Below are 24,746 nucleotides of genomic sequence, written 5' to 3'. Positions count from 1 at the left end.
GTTGTGTCTCGCATGATTTGTCCCTGGGCCCCAACAAGTGGCACCGGAGCGGAGAGGGGGTAATTGCTCCAGCTGGGATGAAGCAAGCCGTGGCAAGCTCTTGGGAGCTGAATGCCCCCGTGGCACAGGGGGCACCTGAAGTGCAGCTGTAGGCAGGGTGTCTTCTGCGCCCAGTGCTCCTAGGCTGAGTTGAGGCATGGGTCAGTGCCTGGACCCTTCCCCAGGGATGCATGTACGGGTCACAGCACTTGGATAGTGGATGCAGCGTTTTCCGATGCCAGAGCTTTTGGGGCAGCCCCGGGGAGGGGGTGGCCATTCCCGGGGGGTTGTCGCAGTGCTGGTGCCGAGCCTGTTCCGGGGTGCCCTGATTCACCGCGGTACGGCAGGGTGGTGCCCAGTGCCTTCCTTGGGGACTCCTCTGCTCGCGGTCGCACGGAGCGGCCGGGGCACCCCGCGCTCGCGCCCCCACTGCTCGGGGCAGCGCAAGGGCGGCGGCGGCCGCTGGGTGGCGCCAGTCCCCGGGCGGAGCACGCGCGTGCAGGTGGGTGCGGGAGCGCAGGTGTGCGCGGGCACGCGCGCGGAGGCGGGCAGAGGCGCGCGGCGGCGGGCACGTGCACAGGTGTTGGGACGGGACGCCGGGGGTGCTCCAGTGCGAGTCCGTGCGTTTGAGCACAAGTGCACGGGGCGGGTGTGAGTGTAGGCGAGTGCACAATGGGATACACACGTGCACGCGCATGGGAGCGTGTCAGCGCGTGGCCGGAAGCACGTGGAGGGCGAGCATGTGGCTGCGCAGGGGATACAGGCATAAGCAGGTCAGTGCACGCCAGTGGACACATGTACGCACAAGTGGATGTGTGCACATGCATGTGAGTGCACACAGCTGAACAATTACATAGGTGAATGCATGCACACGCCTGTGAGCACACATGTTCACACAATTGAACACATGCCATATGCGTGAGCGCGTGTGTGCAGGGCACAGGGAAGGGCACAGCCCCATGCTGCTGCTCACAAGCACTAGTGGTGAGTGACTGCACATGCAAGTGCACACACACACACGGGGGAACTTGTCCTACGTATGATGTGCACATGTGAATGCATGCACGTATGTGTGCACATGCAAGTGAGCAAATGCACACATGGGTGAATGCATGCAAGTGTGTAAGTGTGAATTCACAGGGCTTCTTGTGCAAGCCCTTGCATATGGATAACTGCAGGCACAGGGAAACTGTGCCCCATGACCCATTCAAAACCCCATTGCTCCTCCATCCAGCTCCAGCTGCTGCCAGGTAGGACAGTTGGCCCAAGGCATGGCGGCGTGGCCAGGTTGCTGGGTACTGGGGCCCTCAGTGCTGGATGAGGGCATGGCATGGGGTGTCCTGGGGATCCCTTTGTAGGACCCCAGAGGAGATGCATGCTAGCAGGCCCATCGTAGTATTCAGGGTCCTAAGTCTCCCAGAGGTGCAAAGAGAGCCCACAAAGGTGGCGTAGCCCCTGGCCTTGGCGTCTGTCTCCCCATCGTGATGATCTCTCAATTTTACAGATCCCAGATCTGTCCCACAATATGCTATATACCTGAGCTGGGGAAGGATGAGGACATGGCAGGTAGTGATGTTTTAATGAGAGACCCCTGCCACATGTGGGAGATGGGGAATCCTGGAGCATAAAAGTCCAAACCCCATAGTAGGTCCCCCTCACTCCCACAGTCCATTACAGCCCAAAAGGCAAGGCCATGCGTTGGGAAGGGACAAGAGAGCCCTCCCTGTCCTCGGGCTGGGACAGCATGGCCCAGCAGGAAGGGGGGGATATGGGGCTCTGCCAGCATGGAGAGCCCAGAGCAGCAGTGGGTGAGAGATGAGCACAGGGGCCCATGGGACACTGTGGAGTGGAAAGTGAAGCCAGATCCTCTCTCCCTAGACATGGACTGTTTGGCGGCACATCCCCATGTGTGCATGCATGTGTGTGTGCTCCAACACACACTCTGGAGCATGTTCTATGCAGTCACACCTCTGTGGGGGTATCTGCATGCATGCACGCCACAGAATCACAGAAGGGTTTGGGCTTGGAGGGATCTTGGAAGGACATTCTGTCCAACTCCTCCTGCCATGGGCAGTGGTATCTTCCAGGGATGACAGGTTGCTCCAAGCCCTATCCAGCCTGGCACTGAACACTTCCAGAGACAGGCCAGCCACAGCTTCTCTGGGCAACCTGTGCCAGTGCCTCACCACCCCCATGAAAAAGGACTTCCTCTTTCTGTCTAACCCAAACACACCACAGGTCACTTTAAAACTGTTGCCCCTTGTCCTGTCTTGACATGCCCTGTGAAAAACTCTCCTTTTGGAGCCCCCTTGATATATTGAAATGCTACTTTAAGGTCTCCCCGGAGCCTTCTTTTCTCCAGGCTGAACAACCCCACATCTCATAGCCTGTCTCCACGGTAGACCCTCAGAGCATCTCTGTGGTCTCCTCTTGACCTGCTCCAACAGCTCTATATCCTTCTTGCGCTGGAGACCCCAGAACTGGAAGTGGCACTCCTGGGCATCTCACCAGAGCAGAGCAGAGCAGAGCAGATGGGGAGAAGCTCCCTCCCTCATCCTGCTGCCCACCCTGCTGGGGATGCATTCAGGACATGGGTGGCTTTCTGGGCTGCCAGTACATGTTTGTGTGCACGTGGAAGTGTGTGTACAAGTAAGTGTGTGGAGCCATCACGTGCTTGGCTGTGCCTCCATGTGTCACCATATGCCCATATGGTTGCATGGCAAAGGTGCACATGCTCACCTGTGCCTGGAGTGTGCACAAAAATGTGTAAGGCCACAGCGTGAATGCTCACCCATGCCAGCTATGTGCCTGCCTTTGTCCATGTGGGGAATGCACAAATATGTGCACAGTGGCAGTGTATGTGCTCACCCATGCCCACAATGCATCTATGTGGATGCACATGGTGCATGTGCTTTCCCATGCGTGGGGTGTGCAGGCTTGTGCATGTGGTCTGTGACAACACATATCAACACGGAAACCGTGCATGTGCCCACTTGTGCATATGCCTGTGTGGATGATGTACACACGTGTGTGGCTGTGATGCCTGTCCATGTGCTGGCCCTGCCCACGTGGGTGGTGCACACACAGGTGCACTGCAGTGGTGCATGTGCTCTCCCATGCCCATGCATGGGCCCATGTGAGTGGAGCATCCGTTTGTGCACGGTGGCAGTGCACGTGAACTCCCATGCCTGAGCCGTGCCTGCCCGTGCATGTGTGAGCGTGTGCACACGTATGTGCATGGCGGCGGTGTGTGTGTGCGTGCCCACGCCGGGGCTGTGCGTGCCTGGGTGAGTGCGGGAGTGCGTACACGTATGTGCTCGGTGGTGGTGCGTGAGCACACCCACGCCGGGTGTGCCCGCCGTGCCCGCGTGGGCGGGCAGTGCACACGTGTGTGCACGTGCTCTCCCGTGCCCGCGCGGGTGCCGCACACGGATGCGCGCGGCGGCGCGCGGGTGCCCGCTGTGCCCGCATGCTCGGGGCCGTGCGTGGGCCGCCCGCGCCGCGCAGCAGCGCCCGCCGCGCCGAGCAGGCCGGGGCTTGCGGCAGGGGCAGGGCCGGGGCCGTTGCGGAGGCACGTCCCGGCGGGGCCGGGGGGCTGCGGACGGCGGGCCGGGGCTGGAGAAAGAGCGACCTTGCACCAGCAGCGGCGGCGGCGGCGGCAGCGGCTCGGGTCGTGCAAGGTGTGTGCGGGGCGGGGGGCGCTCCGCCTTCCGCCGCCTGGGCGTGCTGCGGGATGCTCGGCGGGGATCCGGCACCCGGCAGCCCTGAGGGTGGAGGAGGCAATGCACCTAGGGAGGGGGAGGGTCAGCACGCTGCCCTCACTCTCCTCGTCTACCCTCTCCGCAACGCTTGTTGCTGCGCGGAGAGACGGCACCGCGGTTGCCGGCAGCCGCGGGGAAGGGGGAGGGCGCGGCGGAGCCCGCCCGCGGTAGGTGCGTGGGGCCCGGCACGGCGCCGTGGGGTGTCCCCCGCCACCCCCGGCCCGGGCACGGCAGCCCTGCAGCCGTCCAGGCTCGCTCGTCCAGGTAGGTGTCCCCCCAGTTCCTCCGCAGCCCTCGGGGCCGGCAGGGATGCCGTGGGGAGATGGCTTTCCCCGCATGCGGGAACCTCGCGCTGCCCCCTCCATCCCAGCCCACCCGCAGTCACCTGCTCGGGGCTGGCGACCCACGGGCGCGGGAGGTGCACCCATCCCTCCCCAGTTGCCGGAGCCAGACGGGTGGCGGGGTCCAGCTGCTGCTTTTCATGGGGATCCCTGCGCTGTCCCCGGCCACGCAGGGCAGCCCAGCACCTCGGGGGTGGGCAACAAGGGAAACTAGCACAAGCTGCGGGAAGCGGTTCCACCCCTCTATGCACCAATGTACCAATGCCCGAGCATGGGGCAGCCACAGTCTCCTGCGCCCAAGCCAGGGACAACGTTGGGATGCCAGGTAGGCTGAGGAATAGTTGAGACACTGAAAAAAGGCAAGGAGGAAAAACTTTGCCTGCAAGGATGCCACCCTGAGTGTCATTCCTGGGCAAGGAAGTGCCATCTCCCTTGATTTCCAGGATTGCACCTCCCAGCTGTCGGAGCCCTAGAGGATGAGGGGCCATGCATCCCCCTTCAGGGCTCTTCTTCCACTGCTATGTATCCCTGTCCTCTCAGGGTTGTCACAGGAGGCTGCAGAGCTCTGAGCCAAGCCAGGTGGGAAGATGGCTGAGAAGCTGGTGCCTGGGGACCTCTTCTTGAGGAAGACCCGGGAATCAGTGTCGTCCCTGGACTCGGACAAGCTGGCACCCATCTCACCCGAGGTGGGTGGTGAGGAGTCATCCGACAGCGAGGGCGAGCAGGAGGACAGTTCCCACAAGCTCATCCGGAAGGTTTCCACCTCGGGGCAGATGAGAAGCAAGGTCAGAGGTGTGGGATGCTGGGGGTGAGGGGCTGACTGGGTGTAGGGTCACTGCTGAGAATGGGGCAGGGGAGTGAGTTCACCTTCTCCAGGGTGTAAATCAGTACCAGGTTCTTGCTGCTGACAGACTTGACCCAGACAGAGCTGGGAGGGTTCTGGCCCCCTTTGCCCTGTGGGAGGGCACACAGAAACATGCAAACCCCACAGTGGTAGTGTCAGCATTGGTCCTGTGGGGCTGTGAAGCACGGATTTTATCCCACCATTCAGGAACAGGGTCTCTCCCATACCCGGACAGCCTCCACCACATTGCCTTCGTGCTGCGTTTGTATCCCCTGGGTTACCCTTACCTGTTCCTGGAAGAGGAGGACTCTTTTTGGGAGGTTCTGCCCCATGGATGCTCTGGAGCTGAGATTTAGGGTCATGTCAGTTCTGTAGGCTCCTGGGATCCCACACCCTGCTGCAGGCACTGCGTGTGCAGAGCTTGGTGGGTGGCAAAATGGAACCTGCATCTTTCCTAGTGGCCCAGATACATTTGGCTGTGCCAGCTCCCCTGCGGGCCCCATTCCCACAGATCCAGTCCTCAGTGGTGGTTTGCTGGATGGATGGGAACACCTTTGAGGTCAGACGTGACACTCATACTTCTTGGCCACTAGCATGAGAGCAGCTGGTGTGTGTGTGGGGGGGTGTGTGTGTGTGTGTGTGTGTGACAATTTGCTCAGAAGAAGCTATTTTGATAGTATCTACAAAATATGGGGTGTGGTGCCTTTAGCCAAACAGGAGTGTGTGGTCAGAGGTGTCCCAGGTTGGGACAGTGAAATGCAATACAGGGAGAAATAACCTGAGCCAAATGACCAGGTGGGAAGCAGGGAGAGAAGGAGGTTTGGGGGAGACATTTTGGGGAGGGAGGATGCAGACACAGTGCTGGGAGGATGCTCTGGATGACATGCTGGGCGAGTGGTCCCTTTGCATCCACCTTTCAGCTGCAGGAAGGAGGTGGCAGAGTGAGTCAAGGCAGTGCCTGCAGTGTTGGGTGGCACACGGGGGCTGCTAGAAATCCCCCTGCATCCAGCTTCCAGTGCCAGCCAACCCTTGGTGTGGATTTGGTGGCTGTGCTGCTCCAGGGAGAGGGGAGAGCTCTGAAAACACAGCATGGGAATGCAGTTGTGGGGCAGGGGAGTATCACCGGACTCTGGTGTTGGGTGCTGAGGGCATGAAGGAAGGGGAATGGGGCAGTGTACTGGGTCTGGTGGCAGCTCTGGGGATGCTTGGGGCTGGGGCAGGCTCCCCTTCCACTGGCCCTGGCGTGGCTGTTGTGCCAAGACTGGTGCACTGGCATGACGTGGGCCAGAGGATGCCTGCTCAGGGGTATGGAAATTGCATGCTCCCAACCTGGTACTGTGTGATTTTCCCACTTGGCAGAAGAGATTTCTGGAGCATGGGGTTTTGAGGGGACTCTTACTGAGTCCCTCTGGCTGATCAAGGAACATGCCTCAATTTCCCCTTCTTTGAAGCAGGCTGGCACCAACTCTTCCCTCTCCAGGCTGGCTGCCTGGTGGGTGTAGAGGGCTATGCTGAGTGCAAGATATTGGAGGGGAGGCATGGTGGGAAGCCAGGCCAGTGAGCAGGGTCATGGGGATGCTTAGTTCTGTGTGTGAGCCCTCAGCACCCTTCCAGAAGGGCAGCAGTAGCCACTGGAGTTTGCCATGCAGCACTTGCCATGCTGTGGGGCACATGGACATCACAGGGAGCCATCAATGCCAGGAAATCTGAGAGGAAGGGGCAGATGGCTGGGCTATGCCCATGTCCTACAGCAGCAGCACAGGAACACGAGCATGCTCTGAGCCCCAGCCCAGATGCCAAAGCCCCCCCCGCCATACCACCAGCAGGTTCTGGCCTCTCTGCTGACAGGCTGCACGTGGGGAAAGGCTGTTTCCCTGCCTGCCATGGCCGCTGCCCACATCCTGCCTGGCATCAGCAATTAGCCATGCAGGAGGTGATGCTGTGCAGTGTGCCAGAGGAGGCAGGTGGCGTGATGGATGGGCAGGCGGAAATGACATGTCTCGGTTAACAGCCCATGGAGCTGGGGGAGAGGGTGAGAGCTGGAGGGGCCTGAGAGTGAGCTGTGTATGCCTCCCCCGCCACCTCAGTGTTTTCACCTCAGTATTGGAGTTCAGTGTTTTTCCTGAGGATGCCTTTGCCCTGGTCCAGATGGGCAGGACCACACTTGCCAGCCTGGCTCCTTGTTGGGTGGACTCCTTCCTTCCCTATGGAGATGAGGATTTTTGGATGAGATTGCTGCTGCCACCCAGGTTGGGCTGTCCCTGGCTCACAGCCCTGCCGTGGCGGATGTGCTGCCTGTCACTCCAAGCTACAGCCACAGAGTGTGTGCCGTGGTACGCACCTTCCTGAGCAATCTTGATACCCCTGTCACCCAGGTGGGGCTGGGGTAGGGGGAGGGAACCATTGCCTGCACCCCAGGGACAGGTACCTAATGAACACAGTTAATAAGGGAGAGTTCAGTGCCAGAGTGGCAGGTCCTGAAACAACCGGTGGTGGGGGGGTCAGGGCACATGGTCCTATTTTGGGTCATATGTGGTGGGTGGGGTGCTGGAGAGGGTCTATCGGAGCCTGCCATTTTGAGGGGCTGGGAAAGGTCCCACCCCACTGCCCATCCACACTGACTGGGGAGACCCTGGTCTCTGGTGATAGAAGCAGGCAGCTTCTCTCATGCCAGGCTGTTGTCCAGCCCCTGGGACAGGAGTAGGTGAGGATCATTTTGCTGAATCCTTCTGATTGTTGCTCCCTAGTCCCAGTGCTTCTGTGCTCTGAATGCCCATGCCCCCATCCCCTCCTCAAGCCTCCACATCAATCATGTCCCCCCACTCCACACCCCCAGCTCGGCTTTTTCCAGGCTGGAACTGTGGACACCCTGAGGGGTGCTTTGTGCCAGCATTGGCGTGGAGGCGGCGAGGTCATTGTGCTCAGTGACAAAAACAGCTGCCAGATGCAGGTGCCCCTGCTGGACTGAAAGGCTACAGGATGGATGGGGTCTTGTTGATGCCCCTCCTCCTCCTCCTCAATGCAGCTGGGGGCTGCCAGTTGCCTGTACCAGCTTTTAGGTGTGCAAGGGCAGCATGGGAGGGGTATGTGATGCTGCTTCCCGGCACTGGTCCCTTTAGGGCTGGGCCTGGAGAGAAGGTGAAGGGGAGAGAGGGGGCACTGGTTCTGGGGTGCACCAACACATTTGAGTTGCTGGGGGTGGTGGGTCATATCCTGCCCATGTGGCTGGGGCGTTCATTTCCCGGCACTGCATCAGCACAGGCTCTCCCAGCAGCTGAGTGGAGGCAGAGAGTGATCCAGCAGCACTGTTTGGTTCAGCGAGTGACAGGTCCTGGGGTAATTGCACCAGAGCTGGGAGGTGGAGGCATCAAGGGGGCCACAGTGGGGTGCATGCCAGGGATCCAGGGCTGCCTGTGGCGTGGGCACAATGTGCATGGTCATGGTGGGCAGGGGCCACCATGGCTTGTCTGCTGTTTGGAAAGGGGGATCGTGTTCCTGAATTCCTGATCTTGAGATGCATCACAGCTGCTTGGTGGGGCTGAGTGACCCACCAGAATCCTCCCATGGGGCTCAGGGGGGTCAGTGGGGTTATTGGCACCCTGGGGAATGAGGGCTCCTTGTCCTTGCTGCAGGCATTGAGCATCCTGCAGGCTCAGGGTGCCCCAGGAATGGAGCAAGCTGTACCTGTGCATACTGGGGTGTTGGGCAGCTGTAGGGAGCCTGGTGAGACAGTGCTGTAGAGCCAGGCTGTGGGCAAGGCTGCCCACTGAGGGCTACATCCTGGCCAAAAGATGAAGAAAGCAAGGTAGAGCTGCTGGGGCCAGGCTTGGAAACCTTTCTCCTGCAGCAGGAGGGTGGACCATGGCTCCTGGGCAATGCATCCTCCAGACTTGACACTACTGGGACACTGGATCATCTCTCATACAGAGAGAGCCTGGGAGAGCTGGGACTGTTCAGCCTTGAGAAGAGTCTGTAACCAAGGAGTCCCCAGTTTTTGAAAGGGAGGGTACAGCAAAGAGGGAACCAGGCTCTTCTGGTGATGTCTGCCAGTGGACAGAGATGATAAAATAGGAAATTGCACCTCAACACAAGAAAACACTGTCTGAGACCAAAGAGGCTGGGCTTGCTCTCATTAATCAGGACTTGCCAAGCTGGTGCCTGGGGCGTGAAGATAGCCCCAGAGTCACTAGCCGGATGTTTGTGATGTTTCTCAAGCACTGTGCCCTCTCCCCGCTCACTTTTTCCATTATGAGAATGTCGCTCTTGCCCATCAGCTCTTGCCCACCCCTGCTGGGCAGAGTGGGAGGGCACAAGGGGCAGGGGGGAACCAGCACGGGTCGGGCTGATGTAGGATGCCTGCCAGCAGGATGCTTGGGGACCGATGCGGCTGTAGATAGGGAAGCATGACCTCATTTCTAAAAAGCAGCTGCTGGATGATGAGGTGTAGGGGGGGTTGCCTTTCTTCTGGGGGCTCCTTTCCTCATTCCTCTCCTGCTGTTAATTCTCTGTCCCCTTTCAATGACCTTGTGAGCACCATGTGATGGCTTGTCAGGACTGGTGCTGGAATCTCCTTTCAAGCATCTACCCAGCACAGGGAAGGGATATTGTTGTTGGTCCTGCAATGGCAGAAAGGTCCATCCCCTGGGAGCAGCTGAGCCTGTGCGGCTATAACACCCATCAGGCACCGAGCCCCCTGACTGCCCAGTCCCGGAAGAGCTCTGCTGTGTCGCAAAGCCTGATAAGGTTTCCAACTGACTCCAGCCTACGGGGTGCCTAGCAGCTGGTGGAGGCCCTGCAACTGGGCTGTTTGAGGGCTGCCAGCTTTCCTCTGCTGTCCTGGTGCCTGCTGTCTCAGCTGGGGGATGAGCTCTGATACAACTGGACCCCGGCTTGTGCTGAGTGGGCTGCTGCATTTGGAGCAGGAGGGTGGCTGCCTGGAATGATGCTGGTGCAATGCAGGTTGGTGTGTTGACAGGTTATCCTCTTTCTCTTCTCCTCCTACCAGGTGAGGCATCGTGTGGTCACAGGGACAAGTATATCCCTTCAGGAGTGGTGTAGGGTGGCCAGCTCTGTGGGCAGACAGTGTGGTGCTCACCAGCCATATGTGCCGGCATTCCTGTGTACCAACCCTCCTGGCTCTTCTCCAGGTGCTCCTTTGCTGTCCAAGCTGATCCCAGCAGGAGAACCCTCCTGCCCCAGCTGTGGTCAGACCTGGCTGCACAATGGGCTCTTCTCCAGGTGCTCCTTTGCTGTCCAAGCTGATCCCAGCAGGAGAACCCTCCTGCCCCAGCTGTGGTCAGACCTGGCTGCACAATGGGCTCTTCTCAGGAATGGCAGTGGCAGAGCTGGGAGAGTGGGGTGACAGAACAAAGCAGCATCCTGGGGCTCTGCTTTAGGGCTGAAGGAAGGGCTGGCATTTTGGGTTGTAGCCTGATCTGGAAGAATCCCTGCTGGAGGGTGTTGAGCTCCCCTGGGCTGCACTTCAAGCCCCCCTGCTTGTGCCAAGCACACAGCCAGCCTGTGGCATGATGGCCTCTGGGAACCAGCCCAGTCCTGGCAGGCCACATGTCTGGCCATCCTCCCAGGGCCATTTTTAGCTGTGTCCCCTCTGAGGCTCTGCTGCCACTGCCACTTCAGTTGCATCTGAGCTGGAGGTGGTAGTATGTCTGCAGATGCTGTATGGTTCCATTCTTGCCTTTGCCCTCCTGCCCTGTGCCTCCAGGATCCCCTCAGTGCTGGTACTGAGTCTCCTGGGCTGGAGAGAGCAGGGAAGGACCTTAGGAGGGGGCAGTGGAGTGCTGGGACAGAGCCCCACAGGGGAGTTGGCCTCTGGCTGATTGCTGGTCAGGTTGTATGTGGCTCTGGGTGTACCACCTTGGTTGCTGAGATGGGGCCAGCACTGGCTTTGCTGAGGCTCCCTGCAGTGCTTCCTGGGGCTCTCCAGACAGAAAAGCTGTGGTTGGGGTGAGTGGAGGGGCTTGGGTTTGTTTTGGGGTGTGGGTGGCACACTGTGCTTACAGCTGTGCAGTGACCAGTGCAGAGTTCCCAGCCCAGTGGCCAGGGGCTGCCACTGTCCCCGAAACTCTCCAGGAAGAAGAGGCAGTCCCTGCAGGTGCTCAGCTCCAGCTCTTTTGAGCTCTAGGGTACCTAATTGCCACTTACTATATAGGGGACTATATTATTGTGGTGACCCTGGGGCCCTGGACAGGGCTTCGGGGAGCCAGCACAGCAGGGGTGATGCCATCCTGGCATGGCCTGTCTGCCCTTGCCATCCCCACCCCTTTCCTGTTTGCAAAGGGAAAACACTGGGCTCACTCAGCAATGCTGCTGCAGTGTGGCTTCCCACTGTGTGGCTGGGCCTGCTGCTGGCCTTGGTTATCAGGTGCCTCTCAGGTCTCCTTCTGTTCTTCATTCCAAAGGCAGGGGGTCCAAAACCACGGAGCCATTTGGGAGCTGCTCCCTGCCCCAGCAGGTGGAGCAGGTGCTCCTGGCTGAGACCCATGGTCAAAAAATGAGGCAGGCGGGTGGCTCGCCGCAGTGAGATCCCAAAACAGCCCTCTGGCACCCCAGACTTGTGTGCCTCCCCAGGCAGCATGGGACAGCTGGGCTCCAGGGCTCATTTTGGAGAGGGCACCTGCCTTATTTTTCCCAGGGAGGAGGAAAACACGCTGGCACCAGTGGAGCCTGTACCACATGGCATCAAACACCAGGGATGATGGAGCCTGGATGGGCAGCTGCTGACATGAGGAGTTGTGCAGCAAGATGCTGCACATGGCGACGCAGAGGGCTTGGGCTTTGATGCCCAAAGCAGACCTCAAGGGTGCACGTGGGGAGAGGTGTCTCCTGAGCTTCTCTGCACCAATTTTGCCACCCCATGTTTGGATGCTAGGGATTAGTCTGCAGTGGTGGAAAACTGAGGCACACTCCCCCCAGCCATGGTACTGGAAGTGTTGTAAAATTCTGATGGGTACTGTGGTGAAGGTGGGGGACTCTGCCTTTCAGGGCAGCTGCATCCTGTCCCTGGAATGGCCAGGACTGTGACATCTTGGGGCTAGGTGATGCCTTTTTGCTGCTGTCTGTCAGGAGCTGCTGCTGGGGATGTTCCAGCTCTGACCCTCCTTTGCAGGATGGGTGCCACCTTCCCGGGCAGCCGTCCTTGCTGTATCCTGCCACCCACGTGGCCCTGGAGCCAGGCAGAGTGCCCATGCCCAGCTGGCTCCAGCCCCTGCTCTGATAGCCCTCATGGCGCCATCATGGACCCGCCTCTTCTTCCTTCTCCTTGTCATCCTGTTCTCCTGCTCCCCCCGTCACAACTCCCCATGCCACTCCTTGCTGTCACACACTGACAGAAACAGCAATGACTGCAGCAAACACAGCATCTGCGCCTGGTGAGTGCAGCCAGGTGTGGTGGATGTGCCGTTTGGGGCCGGATCCCACCTGGTTATGGGCAGGACCCTGGCTTGTCCCCGCCTGGTGTGGGACAAGGACTGCTAGGGTGCATGGTTTGTGTGTGGATCTGGGGGTCACAGCTGGACCCCGCTGGAAGGACCCCTCTGCACTCTCACAGCTGAGAAGCCAGGGAAAGGATGCAGTGTGTCCCGGAGTGCTGGCACTGGGGACAACTGGGCTGTTTGAACCTGTACGGACACTCGTAGGCATCGTGGTGGTTGACCACAGCCAAATTCTGCACCAGTCTTGGGGTGTGATAAAGGCTTAAAACATCCCTCTTCAAACTCTAAGCTGGAAGAGAGCAGGGAACAACATGATGGGTGCCCCAGGGAGGTTTGGGAGGGCTAGGCATTTGGTGAGTTGAGGCTCAGGGAGCCACACCCCGGGTGTGGTTTTGGCTTCTTTGTGACTTTGAAGACTCCTGCTGTTCCTAGTGCTTTGGCCATCTGGTTCAGAGCCATGGGGCAGTAGATTAAGACTGAGACCTGAGGCTGGTGTGTTTGCAGGCTGGCAGGTGCCTGGGTGCCACCTCTTGCAGCACATGGGTTGGCACAGGAGTGCAGAGCCGCAGGGCCATGGTTCTCTCGCTGTGCCCTCGTGCCCAGTGCTAATTTGCCGTTAAATGTGGCTTGTCATCGTGTGCCTGGATTGGATACAACCACTGTGGCAGCTAATTGCAGAGCAGCAGCTGAACGGGGCTGCCGGTGGTGTTTAAAGAAGATACAATCAAAGATGAGGCAGTGCCAGAGCATCTCTGCTGCCCCACTCAGGCTCACAGCCATGTTTCAAACACTAATTAATTGAGTCTTGTAAACACCACTGCGAGGAGGGTAAATATTGGCAGGTGCTGTATTTCGGGGAGGGCAGAGGACATGCAGCCAGGTTGCAGTGATGTGCTGTGCTGCAGGGGATGCTCTGCCTGCTGCGGGTTACTCTCAGCCCCAGGTTGTCCCCTCCAGGGACTGTGGGGGCCAGGCAGAGCTGGCTGCTCCCTGGCTGTCTGCTCTCCAAACCAGCTGGGGCCATAGTGCCCAGGTAATGCCACTTCCAAGATGCAGTCCTGGTATCTCTGGGGCACTGGTGTCCCCTCAAAGGAAGCTCTCCTGGCCCCAGTTCTGCCCTTGGCTTCTAGGGAGGCTGCAGCAGGGTGAGGATCTCCAGGCACTGCCCTGGGGATGGAGAGGAAGCATCAGCAGTGGAGGCTCTGCGCTGCTGGAGACCTGCATCTTCCAGCCCTGCCATGCCCAGCAGCATCTTTCTGTATCACAGGGAGTGCCCAGTGCTCAGGCGATGGTGGGCAGGGAACATAATTTGCCCTGATATATGCAGCAGAGAGTGAGCCCCAGAATGTCCAATCTGCTCCTGGGGACCCAGGGACTGGTATCACAGGGGAAAATGGTGGCTTTGGTGATCCTGGGGTCTACGGGAGCTCAGGACATTGTGGTCTCTGCAGAAGAGCGTAAAGGAGGGGCTGTTGCTGAAGCAGACGAGCTCCTTCCAGAGGTGGAAGAGACGATACTTCAAGCTGCGGGGCAGGACTCTCTATTATGCTAAGGATGCCAAGGTAGGCTGGGGGGTGCTTCCAGCATGCTCAGTCAGGGGGAACCTGAGCCTGCCAGCCCAGGAGGGGACAGAGATCCCTGCCTGGTGGACTGGGACTCTGGTTCCTCCCTCGCAGTCCCTGATCTTTGATGAGGTGGACCTGTCTGATGCCAGTGTGGCCGAGACCAGCACCAAGAACATCAACAACAGTTTCACGGTGAGGGAGGTGTGGGGCTACCAGCTGCACCCTGTAGAGATCTCAGCACCTTGTGGAGAGGCACTGCAGACCTCCCTCATCCCCCCAGAGCCGTGGGGCACCCCATAGCATGGTCTCCTGCCGCTGAAAGTGGCACTGGTGTGCCAGAGATTGCTGGGGTCTGTGCCGGGTTCTGGCTGGCCTGGCAGTGGCATTGCGAGAGAACGTGGGGATGGTCGCTGTTGCAGGTGATCACGCCATTCCGGAAGCTCATCTTATGTGCGGAGAACCGGAAGGAGATGGAGGACTGGATCACTGCCCTGAAATCTGTTCAGAAGTGGGAGATCCATGAGGTGATGTGGGCAGGGGGCTGCGTGGATCCATATTTCCATGTGGAGTATGTTTCCGTTTGGGTGCCTTTGACTGCCAGACAACAGCTGCTGTCCTTGGCATAGTCCCACAAGGAGGACAGGAGTTGGGCTGGGGGGACTTGAGGGGCCAGGAGGGAGGGAGTGCCAGCTGAGGGTCCCAGGCACTGATGGGGCAGGGCTGTGCCTCCAGGCCACACAGTTCAACATGGAGCACTTCTCGGGCATGCACAACTGGTACGCCTGCTCCCACGCCCGCCCCACCTTCTGCAATGTGTGCCGTGAAGCTCTTCCAGGGGTCACCTCCCATGGCCTCTCCTGTGAAGGTCAGTACTGGGGTCCTGCTGGGAGGTGGGCAGGGGCTGGGACCAGAGCAGGGCAGCTTCTCAAGGCTGGGCCAGAGCAGGTGTGGTGCAGGGTGATGCCCACTGCCTGCCATCCCCAGATGCAGAAGGGTTTGGGACCAGGGCTATGCATGCTGTGGGAACCTTCCCTGCTCCTCACTGCTCCCCTCCATGCAGTCTGCAAGTTCAAGGCACACAAGCGCTGTGCCGTCAGAGCCACAAACAACTGCAAGTGGACAACCCTGGCCTCCATCGGCATTGAAATCATCGAGGATGAGGATGGGGTAAGCAGTGGAGTCCCTGTCAGGGATCCTGGCAGGACAGAGCCACCAGCAGAACTGGCCTCACTGTGCCCAGATCAGGTAGCAGGAAAAAACCGTAGCTGTCCCCTGCACTGTGTGGCCTCTGCACTTGGCTCTGCAGGGACACAGGTTGGGGACACATCCTCTGACACCCTGTATCAGGATCCCTTTTTGCTGTCCAAGTGGGGCCACCTCCAGACATTTTCTGGGGACATGTCTGCCCTGCCTCATGTGCTGATGGCTTCAAGGGGCCAGGCAGGCAGGGATGAGAGGACATGGGAGGGGTCCCTGACCTGCCTTGCCCTGCTGTGTGGCACCACCTCCATGGTGCCTGGGAAAGAGGTGGCCTATGACACTGTCCCTCAAGTGTGCAGGATGCCATTGGTGGCTGCCCTTCTCTGCAGGTGGCCATGCCCCATCAGTGGCTGGAGGGGAACTTGCCCGTCAGCGCGCGCTGCGCTGTCTGTGACCGGACCTGTGGCAGTGTCCGGAGGCTGCAGGACTGGCGGTGTCTCTGGTGCAAGGCCATCGTAAGGATGTATCCATTCCTGTCCCCACCCCTCTCCCAGCACAGTCAGCACTGCCCCTCCTATGTGCATCTCTGGGAAAGCTGATGCTGGGGACTTTGGTGCTGCATCCCCCAGCTTTGCTCATACAGGTGTCCCTGTGTTTCCAGGTTCACAGTGCCTGCAAGGAGCTCCTTGGCAAGAGGTGCCCCCTGGGCCAGTACAAAGTGTCCATCATCCCGCCAACTGCCTTGAACAGCATCGATTCTGATGGTGAGTCTTGGAGAGCACAGGGCTGGTCTGGCAGAGGGGACACGCTGTTTGGGATACGGCTCTGAGCTCTCTGAGCTCCTCTGGAGGCTTTGACTTGTGGCACTGTGCCTGTTTTGTGGGGCAGCAGGAACACTACCATCTGTAGGCTCCAGAGTCAATGCCCCTCCCTTGGTTGAAGGCCGCTCGTGGCCTTGCACTCTGCTCCAGGGCTTGGTGGTATTCTATGGGCTTTGGGGTGGCACTTCTTGCTCGCATGTGACTTTAGTTGCTCCTGCAAGGCCATCTCTTGCAGTGGCTCAGGATACGGTCCCTCTGTGTTGGGATCAGCGGTGCCAGCCCTACACCCCTGAGGTGGACTGTCCTCTGTTGCACCTCAATGGTTCAGCATCTCTCAAGGCAGGATGAAGCTCTTGCTTGGGTTGTTTCCCAGTGTCTGAAGCTCAGCTGTTCTTTGGTAGTGCAGAGCACAGCTTTGCCCTGGCACGGGACACTGCAGTGAGAAGCCATGTGGAGCGTGGGGGGACCCCCTCGTCTGTCTCTTTCTCCTGAGGGGCCCAGCTGGCCTCCGCTGAGCAAAATCTGTTCTTCTCCTCCGGATATTTCTTTCTTCGTTCTTTAATGCTTTTCACCACTCAGCTCAGCCGGTGGCTCATTTGCCTCTCGTTACTCATTGGGATGCTGTCAGGGTAACGCAGCTGCTCCTCAGCTTCAGAGCTGTGGCTGCTGGTGGCTGATCCCTGGCAGCATCTCTGCCCTCTCCCTCTCCAGCAGCCCAGACATCCGTGGCTGTGACTGTTGCCCACCCAATTGGGAGCAGCTCAGCAAGGCCTTAGTCCCCCCCTTGTCCTGCCATGCTGTCCTGCTCCATCATATGGGTACTGCTGGCAGCAAGCTTTTCCGCTGCAGCCCACGCTCTGACTCAGCAGCTCCCAGGGCTTTGTGTTACTGATCTGCTCTGCTCGGCTGGGCTGGGAGTGGAGATGGAGCGGTGGCCAGGCAAGGAGGGGGTGGGCTGTGGGGATGTTTCCCCCATGCTCCTGCTGTGGTGGGGGTGCTGGGGCTCCTGGTTGCAGCCCATGGGGCTCTGAGGGCAATGGCTGTGGGGCTGGTGCCAGTGGCAGTGACAGCTGATGCGGTCCCTGCTGCAGCATTGCTGGGTCTGCCAAGGGAAGGAGCCTGCAGACACCAGCCAGGGGACTGGGATGGCCAAGATGTGCCTGAGGCGGGTGCGGGCTCTGGGCCAGCTGTCAATCCTTCTCTGCCTTGGGCACATTTCTTTCCCCATCTCATTTCTTTCCCCGTCTCATTTCTTTAAAAGCACAGTGCTTTCTCTTCCCTCTGCCCCTCACTATCCCCCGGACATCCCCATCGCTGGCCCTCCTGCCCCAGCACCCCACAGATTGGGCTTGGCACGGATGGAGTGTCCACACTCTGCTCTCCTGAAGTGTCTGTGGGGAGTGAGAACCGGGGCTGACGTGTTTGGGCTTACTGCAGGTTTCTGGAAAGCCACCTGCCCCTCGACCTGCTCCAGTCCTCTCCTGGCCTTTGTCAACTCCAAGAGCGGGGACAACCAGGGTGTCAAGTTTCTGCGCAAATTCAAGCAGTTCCTCAACCCAGCCCAAGTCTTTGACCTCATGAATGGGGGCCCACACCTGGGGTAAGCACCTGCCTGAGCACCCTGGAATTGCCTTGGTGGGACCCCGGTGGGCATTTGGCACAGTGCCCAGTCCCTCTCTCCTTGCCCCCCACCCAGGCTGCGCCTCTTCCAGAAGTTCTCCACCTTCAGAATCCTGGTCTGTGGTGGGGATGGCAGCGTGGGTTGGGTGCTCTCTGAGATCGATGCCCTTGGCCTCCACAAACAGGTGAGTGGGAGTGCTTGGCATTGCTAATGCAGGGTGACACCTTCCCCAGCATTGGCACCCAGCCCAGCTGGGACCCCTCTGTGTGCCCTAGGTGCTGCCGAACAATGGGCATGGCAGGGTTGGGGGTGTCACAGGTGCCTTTGGGGGCTGCTTGAGTCCTCCACTGTCTCTCTCCTGCAGTGTCAGCTGGGTGTCCTGCCACTGGGGACTGGCAATGACCTGGCACGGGTCCTGGGCTGGGGCAGCCTGTGTGATGATGACACTCAGCTGCTGCAGATTCTGGAGAAGCTGGAAAGGGCCACCACCAAGATGCTGGACCGGTGAGCAGGGCACAGAATACATGCCTCTCTGTTCCCCACTACCTTGGCATCTCCTGGGCAGCCTGTCCCAGTTCCTTGCCTGTCCCTGGGCTAGGGGGCCAGAAGATGGCAAGCAGCCATGGTTTCTCCTTGGCAGGTGGAGTGTGCTGACCTATGAGGCTCCCAAGCAGTCCCCCTCAGCCCTGAAGGAGGAGGAAAATGGGGACTCCAACATCCAGGTGGGAACTGTTGGCATTTGAGGGCTTGAGATGGGCAGGGCAGGCTAAAGGAGAGGTTCCTGTTCAAGCTATTAGCCAATTCAGGGGCACACAGGGAGGGATGGCCCAGGAAGAGGTCATGCTGGGGGTCCCTGGGGACTGGGGTACAAAGGGGCTGGCAGTCAGCTGCGTGCAATGAAATGAGCCTGGCAGGTCTCAGCCTGGTATGTGCAGTTGGGAGCAGGCAGCAGGTGAGGTAGAGCTAGCCTGCCACTGGCCAGCTGTTTTGGACTCTTCTGTGTGCTTCCCTTCAGCCCCTTGCCTCAGTTTCCCTCCTGCTGTGACTGACCTCCCCTCTACCCAGCAGTATGGGCATGGCTGCCCTCAGCAGTGGGGAGTGGGCTGAATAAGGGCTGGTCATCGCCAGTCCAAGGCTGGCTCGGCAAAGCTCCATGCCTGAGTGGGGCACATGGCAGGGTGGCAGGGCTCCAACTGTCTCCACCTGTGCCCCCCAGGCCCAGATCTCCCATTACGCTGACTCTGTTGCTTTCCACCTGGCCAAGATCCTGGAGTCGGACAAGCACTCAGTGGTGATCTCCTCTGCCAAGTAAGGAGGGGGCTGTCGATTGGAGTGCCAGAGCCCTCTTGCTGGGCTGGGGCATGTCCCCAGGGGCACTGCACCCCTCTCGACCAGGCTGTCAGCTGCCAACTGTGCTGGTGCCTGGCAGATAACCCTGGTGCTGGCCCTCTGGAGCAGGGGGTGTTATCCCAGCAGTCCCCCTGGCTGGCATCTGTGCCTCGCTGGCCATGCCCCTCTTGACCTCCAGCCACTTCCCTTGGCAGGTTCCTCTGTGGCACTGTCAATGACTTTGTGACCGAAGTTGGGCGGGCTTACAAGAGGGCAACGGAGAACAAGCAGGAGGCTGAGCTGATGGCACGGAAGGTGTGTTGCAGGGGAGCTGGAGGGCTGAGTCAAGCTGGTGGCACAGCCCCTGAGCTGGGGAGGGTCTGCTCCGTGGGCCTATGCTCTTGCTGTGCATGTATTGGGGTGTGCCATGCTTGGGGTGCCCAGGCATGGGGTGTCCAGGTGCTTGGGAGTATCCAGGCACTCATAGTGTCCAGGGAAGTGCCCAGCACTGGTGGGGGGCAGCAGCTTGTGCCAGGTGCTGAGTGGGGTAGGTGTCCCACAGTGCGCCATGCTGAATGAGAAGCTGGACTCGCTGGTGCGGGAGCTGAATGAGGAGGCTCAGGCCATCATGGTCCCTGAAGAAATGGCACAGGCCACTCATGCTGATGTCAAGGACCAGGAGAAAGGTGGCAGCTTCAACCCCAGCCCCATGCCTCGCATCTTCAAATCCAAGGAGCAGCTCATGCTGCGGGCAAACAGCCTGAAGAAAGCCCTGCGGCAAATCATTGAGCAGACAGAGAAAGGTGAGGGGGTGGTGGGAGCTGGCAGCTTCCCTGATGCTGCTGCTGCAACAGCAGCCTGGCAGGGGCTGTGAAGCCACAGTGGGTTGGTGCTGGACCCGTGCCTTTGTTCTCCCCTGGGCTCCTTGGGATGGCAGCAGTGGCCCCAGCCTGGGTCCTTCCTGGCACAAGCCCACAGGGCTGACCTGAGGAGGGGCCACAGGGCTGCCCAGACTCCCTGTCATGCCCCTCTTTGGATCCAGCTGTGGATGAGCAGAACAAGCAGACACAAGCCTATCAGGGCAGTGTGGGCCCCAGCAAGGACAGCTCGGAGGAGCTCAACAAGGAGGAGGAGAAGCTCGGTAAGATGCCAGCAGGGCACATGGCTTTTTGTGGGGGCATGGGCGTGAGTCATGGGATGGGCTCCGGGTGAGGACCCACGTGGCAGCTACCTCTCTGTCCACCCTGGCCAGGCTCCCGGCGGGTGACGGTGACCTCTGCATCTTCCTCCATCATCCTGGACCGGCCAGACACCTTTGGCAGCTTGCAATTCCCTGAAGACCCCAGCACCCTGTGAGTCAAGTGTTCTGCCTGCCCCGGAGACCATGGCTCACTCTTGTTGCCCATCAGAGAGCAGGAGCAGAGCTGGTGCCACACTGCCCCTTTGAGGAGGCTGCTGTGGCAGCCCCTGCCCACCAGTGTGGCATCCCTGGTACCGGGCCCTCCCTGACCAAGCAGTGCCCATGCTGGGGGAGCCTGCCTGTGTGGGATCTCTGGCTGATGCTTGGAGCTTGGGGCTCCCGCCTGCCCAGTGCAGGCAGGTCCTGGCTGTGCCATGGGTGTCCTGCCATGGCAGCTGAGGGAAATGCAGCCATCCCTGCTAGCTTTGGTCAGGCTTCCTAGTGCCAGCTGTTCTGCTCCAGTGGGTGTTACACCCCATCCTCTAGTGCCAACCCAGAGTCACCGATGTGCAGCTACTACTCAACCTGCTTTCCCTGTTTGCTGCTTTCAGCCACTTCTTGGAGAAATGTGTCATGAATAACTACTTTGGCATCGGCCTGGATGCAAAGATCTCCCTGGAGTTCAACAACAAACGCGATGAGCACCCCAAGAAGTGCAGGTTTGCTGGAACCCCACAGGTTTCCCCCAGGAAAAACATGTAGCCCTGGCTCTCCAATGCCTGCCCCAGGAGGGACCATTAAGATGCCAAGGGGGTGACTTGGTGCTACTGTGCTGGGGATCCTTCCTGCAGCAGATTTTGTACCTATACCCAGTACTGGGATGAGCACCCCTTGGTGGCAGGCTGCAAACACCCCAGAAGGGTGAAGACATGAGGGCTTGGTGAGAGTTACTTGCTCTGCACCTGGATAGAGGGACATTGCTATGCTGGCATGGAAGGGTTGAAATCTGGGTGCAACATGCTGCACCTTGGCTTTCCTGGGAGGCAGCAGGAATTGGGGAAACTAAGGTGGGGCCAACAGTCCAGGACTGTTCAGCCCAGTGCCCTGGGAAGGGTGCGGAGCCTGTGACAGGCAGTGGGGAGCCCACAGCCCCTCATCTGTTCCACTTTGCCCCACAGCAGCCGCACCAAGAACATGATGTGGTATGGGGTGCTAGGCACGAAGGAGCTCCTGCAGCGCACCTACAAGAACCTGGAGCAGCGGGTACAGCTGGAGGTACAGGGCTGGGAGAACAGGGACAGGGTGGGAGGGGCAGTAGTACAGCAGCCCCCTAGGCTCAGCCCTCTCTTGCAGTGTGACGGGGTGCCCATCTCACTGCCCAGCCTGCAGGGCATTGCTGTCCTCAACATCCCCAGCTATGCTGGCGGCATCAACTTCTGGGGAGGCACCAAGGAGGACAATGTGAGTGCCAGTACCATGTGATGAGTTGGGTGGCATGACGTCCTTTCCCCAGTCCTAAGAAACCCTAGGGCTGGGGAGTCCCTGCCTTGGGCACACATGGGGGAAAAGCTGGGTCCCAAAATGAACTGATTTTGGAAGTCTCATATGTAGTGGTCCTCTACAGAACTTTGGGGCTCCATCCTTTGATGACAAGAAGCTGGAGGTGGTGGCAGTCTTTGGCAGCATCCAGATGGCCGTGTCACGGGTCATCAACCTCCAGCACCATCGCATCGCACAGGTAGTGACAAGGCACCCTGCAGGACTACAAGTGGTGCCAGAAAGCTTTTGGGGCAGCAGTGGAGCCTGAGGCAGTGCAGCTGCGCTCAGCCTGGCAGCCGTTGATGCCACCCCTGGGCTGTCTGCCCCACAGTGCCGCATGGTGAAGATCACTATCCGGGGGGACGAGGGTGTCCCAGTGCAGGTGGATGGAGAGGCCTGGATCCAGCCACCCGGCATCATCAAAATCCAGCACAAGAACAGAGCCCAGATGCTGACAAGGGACCGGGTGAGCTTGGGGTGCTCAGCAGGACCATGCTGGGACATGGGGAGGTGTGACCATCTCAGAGGGGCCATGTCTGTCCCCTGCAGGCATTTGAAAGCACCCTCAAGTCTTGGGAGGACAAGCAAAGAGGGGAGAGCTACCGAGCAGCCACACGGCCACGGCTCAGCTCCCAGCAGTCCATGGAGTATCTGACGGAGGAGGAGAGCAGCCTCTTGCAGCAGGTCTCACGGGTCGCTGAGACCCTCATTGCCAGGTCAGACTGCGAAAAGGGGAATGTGGTGGGCACAGGGAAGGAAGAGCTGTGCTGTGGCCATGCAAAGGTGCCTGCCCAGCCCAGGGGAGCCCTGACCTCCAGCCCCTGGCACCTGCAGGATCCATGAGGCAGCCAAGGCCCACAAAGCCGTGGAGCAGGAGCTGGCGCATGCAGTCAATGCCAGCTCCCTGGCACTGAGTGAAGCCCTCTCCCACAAAGCTGCTGGCACCTCAGAGGTGAGCTAGGGGTGGAAGTGTAAGGCAGCCTTTACCCAGGTCCCCTGGGGCCCTGCCGCTCAAGGTACCCCTCTGTACCCCAGTTTCTCAGCAGGAATGTGGCTGTGGAGGTCGTGCTGAGCATCAAGGAGCTGTGGGCTGAGACCAGGGCATTCCTGGAAGGGAAGGCGGTGAGTGGGGGGCTGGAGAGCACCAAAAGTCCCCCAGGGCTGGTACGTCTGGGGGTGGCAGCAGGGTTGGGTATGATCCCTGTCCCCCACAGCTGGACTCGCCGCAGGAGGAGGAGGCACTTCACGGCCCCCTGAGTGTGCTGGGCCAGGAGTTGCAGCGGCTGCTGGACATCCACTGGCTGGGCCCTATTGCCCACCCTGCTGAGGAGGTGGGTGCACAGGGACTGGGGTGTGGCATAGCCCACAGTCTGGCCTCAGGGAGCTGTAGCACCCCACCAAGCCTGGTTTCTTCACAGGAAGGTGCCGGCAGTGCCAACAAGGGCAGCTTTAAGCTTCGTCTCAACATCCCCAAGCCCAGAAAGGAGAAGGACAAGCTGCAGAAGCAGAAGACAAACAGTGCACTCCCAGGTAAAGTGAGCAGTGTGCCAGGGAGAAACAGGTGGTGCAGTCCGTCCTAGAAAGGACTCCCCTGTGCTGACCTATCCCTCAGTCTCCTGTCCTGGGCATGCTGGGGAAGGATCCTCAGGAAGGGGGAACAGGGCAGCGCCTGGCTGCCTTTGTCACCAAGAGCCCCTTACAGCTTACTTTTTCTGATATCAGACGTGCAGAGCTCCCCAACCCCATAACTCCTTGGCAAGGGGGAGAAGGGGGCTGTGGTACAGCTCAGCTTTTTGGGTAAGTCCCTTGTCCATGACTGAGGGTCTGGTTGAGGGGAAGCAGCTCAGGTATTGCATAAGTAAGCCAAGGAGAGGAGAGACCTCTACAGCCTGAGCAGGCTTTGGCCTCTGGCCCTGCTGGAGCCAGGGGTGGGAGGGGGATGCTGGCTGCTGACCACAGGCTGCCATCACTGCTGCCTGCCCTGCCTGCATCCCACTGCCTCCACAGGCCCCAGCAGTCCACCACTGTGCTTTTCCTCCCTGCTAGCAGACAAGTGGGGCTCCGAGGAGGTGGCAGCTTGGCTGGAAGCACTCGGTTTAGGGGAATACAGAGAAATTTTCATCCGGCATGACATCCAGGGCTCAGAGTTGATTTTGCTGGAGAGGAGAGACCTGAAGGTACAACCCCCTTGTGCCTCCTCAGGGACCCCCAGCCCCAGGGAGCATAGTGTCCTCCATCCCTCCCCTCCTCTCCCTATCCCTCCTGGTGGCAGGTTGGCCCTATACCTGGGTCTGCAGGGTTGAGCTTGTGCAGCTTGTGCACAGGGGCTGGGAGGCAAGGGAGGGGGGTGGCCTTGGTCCTCCAGCTTGCAAAGCTCCATACACATACAGCAGTATCAACAGAACCCTATCCTCACCTGCATTCAGGCATGGAGATGTGTTTGCAAAAGGACAGAGGGCTTCAAGCAAGTGCTATGCTCCAGCAAGGGAGAGCATGGGGAGCTGGGCTGAGCCTCATCCTCCACCCTGTGGCTTGTCCACTAGCAGGAGCCTAGGGCTGCCGCCTGCAAGTGCATCACCTCCTCTCTCTTTCCTGCAGGACCTGGGGATTACCAAAGTGGGCCACATGAAGAGGATCCTACAGGCCATTAAGGAGCTCAGCAACGTGCCCTAGGCTGGCAGCAGGGCAGCAGCCCAGCCCAGGCACTGGGTGGGTGCTGCCCCCAGGGAACAGGGGTTGGGTAGGGGAACAGGTCCCTGCCCTATATGTATGGAGCCCCCCCCTCCCCCCGCTTGCCTTGCTTTATCTGTCTGTCCCCAGTGTCCCTGGAGCCACTGCTTCTCCCCCAGCCTGTGGGGCTGTAGACACTGAAACAGAGGTCTAACCCCATAGGTGATATGGTCTGACCACGGGTCTAGCCCTGTCAGGGTCACTATAGGAGCTGGGGCCACCCTCTGTGTGCTCAAGCTGGAGCCAAAGCAAAGTTTCCCCTTCCCCACATGGGTATTTAAGCTGTGTAAATATTTGGAGAGAAGATACTCATTGCTGCTGCTCA

General features: G+C 59.5%; 1 protein-coding gene across 1 annotated transcript; it reads left to right on the top strand.

Moving 5' to 3' along the window:
* The first annotated feature begins 3,614 nt into the window (after positions 1 to 3,614).
* LOC104691579 (diacylglycerol kinase delta) lies at positions 3,615 to 24,746 on the top strand. The gene is given in 30 exon segments (XM_039571978.1): positions 3,615 to 3,719; positions 4,682 to 4,926; positions 13,888 to 13,998; positions 14,113 to 14,193; positions 14,421 to 14,525; positions 14,734 to 14,866; positions 15,062 to 15,168; positions 15,591 to 15,716; positions 15,863 to 15,965; positions 17,460 to 17,622; positions 17,719 to 17,827; positions 18,008 to 18,147; positions 18,284 to 18,365; positions 18,860 to 18,951; positions 19,188 to 19,287; positions 19,535 to 19,775; positions 20,015 to 20,113; positions 20,225 to 20,324; positions 20,764 to 20,871; positions 21,331 to 21,427; positions 21,506 to 21,613; positions 21,777 to 21,890; positions 22,023 to 22,157; positions 22,241 to 22,407; positions 22,526 to 22,643; positions 22,727 to 22,856; positions 22,859 to 23,022; positions 23,110 to 23,221; positions 23,738 to 23,868; positions 24,290 to 24,746. Coding segments are annotated over 29 exon segments (3,549 nt in total). The 5' UTR covers positions 3,615 to 3,719; positions 4,682 to 4,728; the 3' UTR covers positions 24,365 to 24,746.

This window comes from Corvus cornix, chromosome 4A (genome assembly GCF_000738735.6).
Source record: "Corvus cornix cornix isolate S_Up_H32 chromosome 4A, ASM73873v5, whole genome shotgun sequence".
Classification (NCBI taxonomy): Eukaryota; Metazoa; Chordata; class Aves; order Passeriformes; family Corvidae; genus Corvus; species Corvus cornix.
This window is presented reverse-complemented; position numbering and strand designations above follow the sequence as displayed.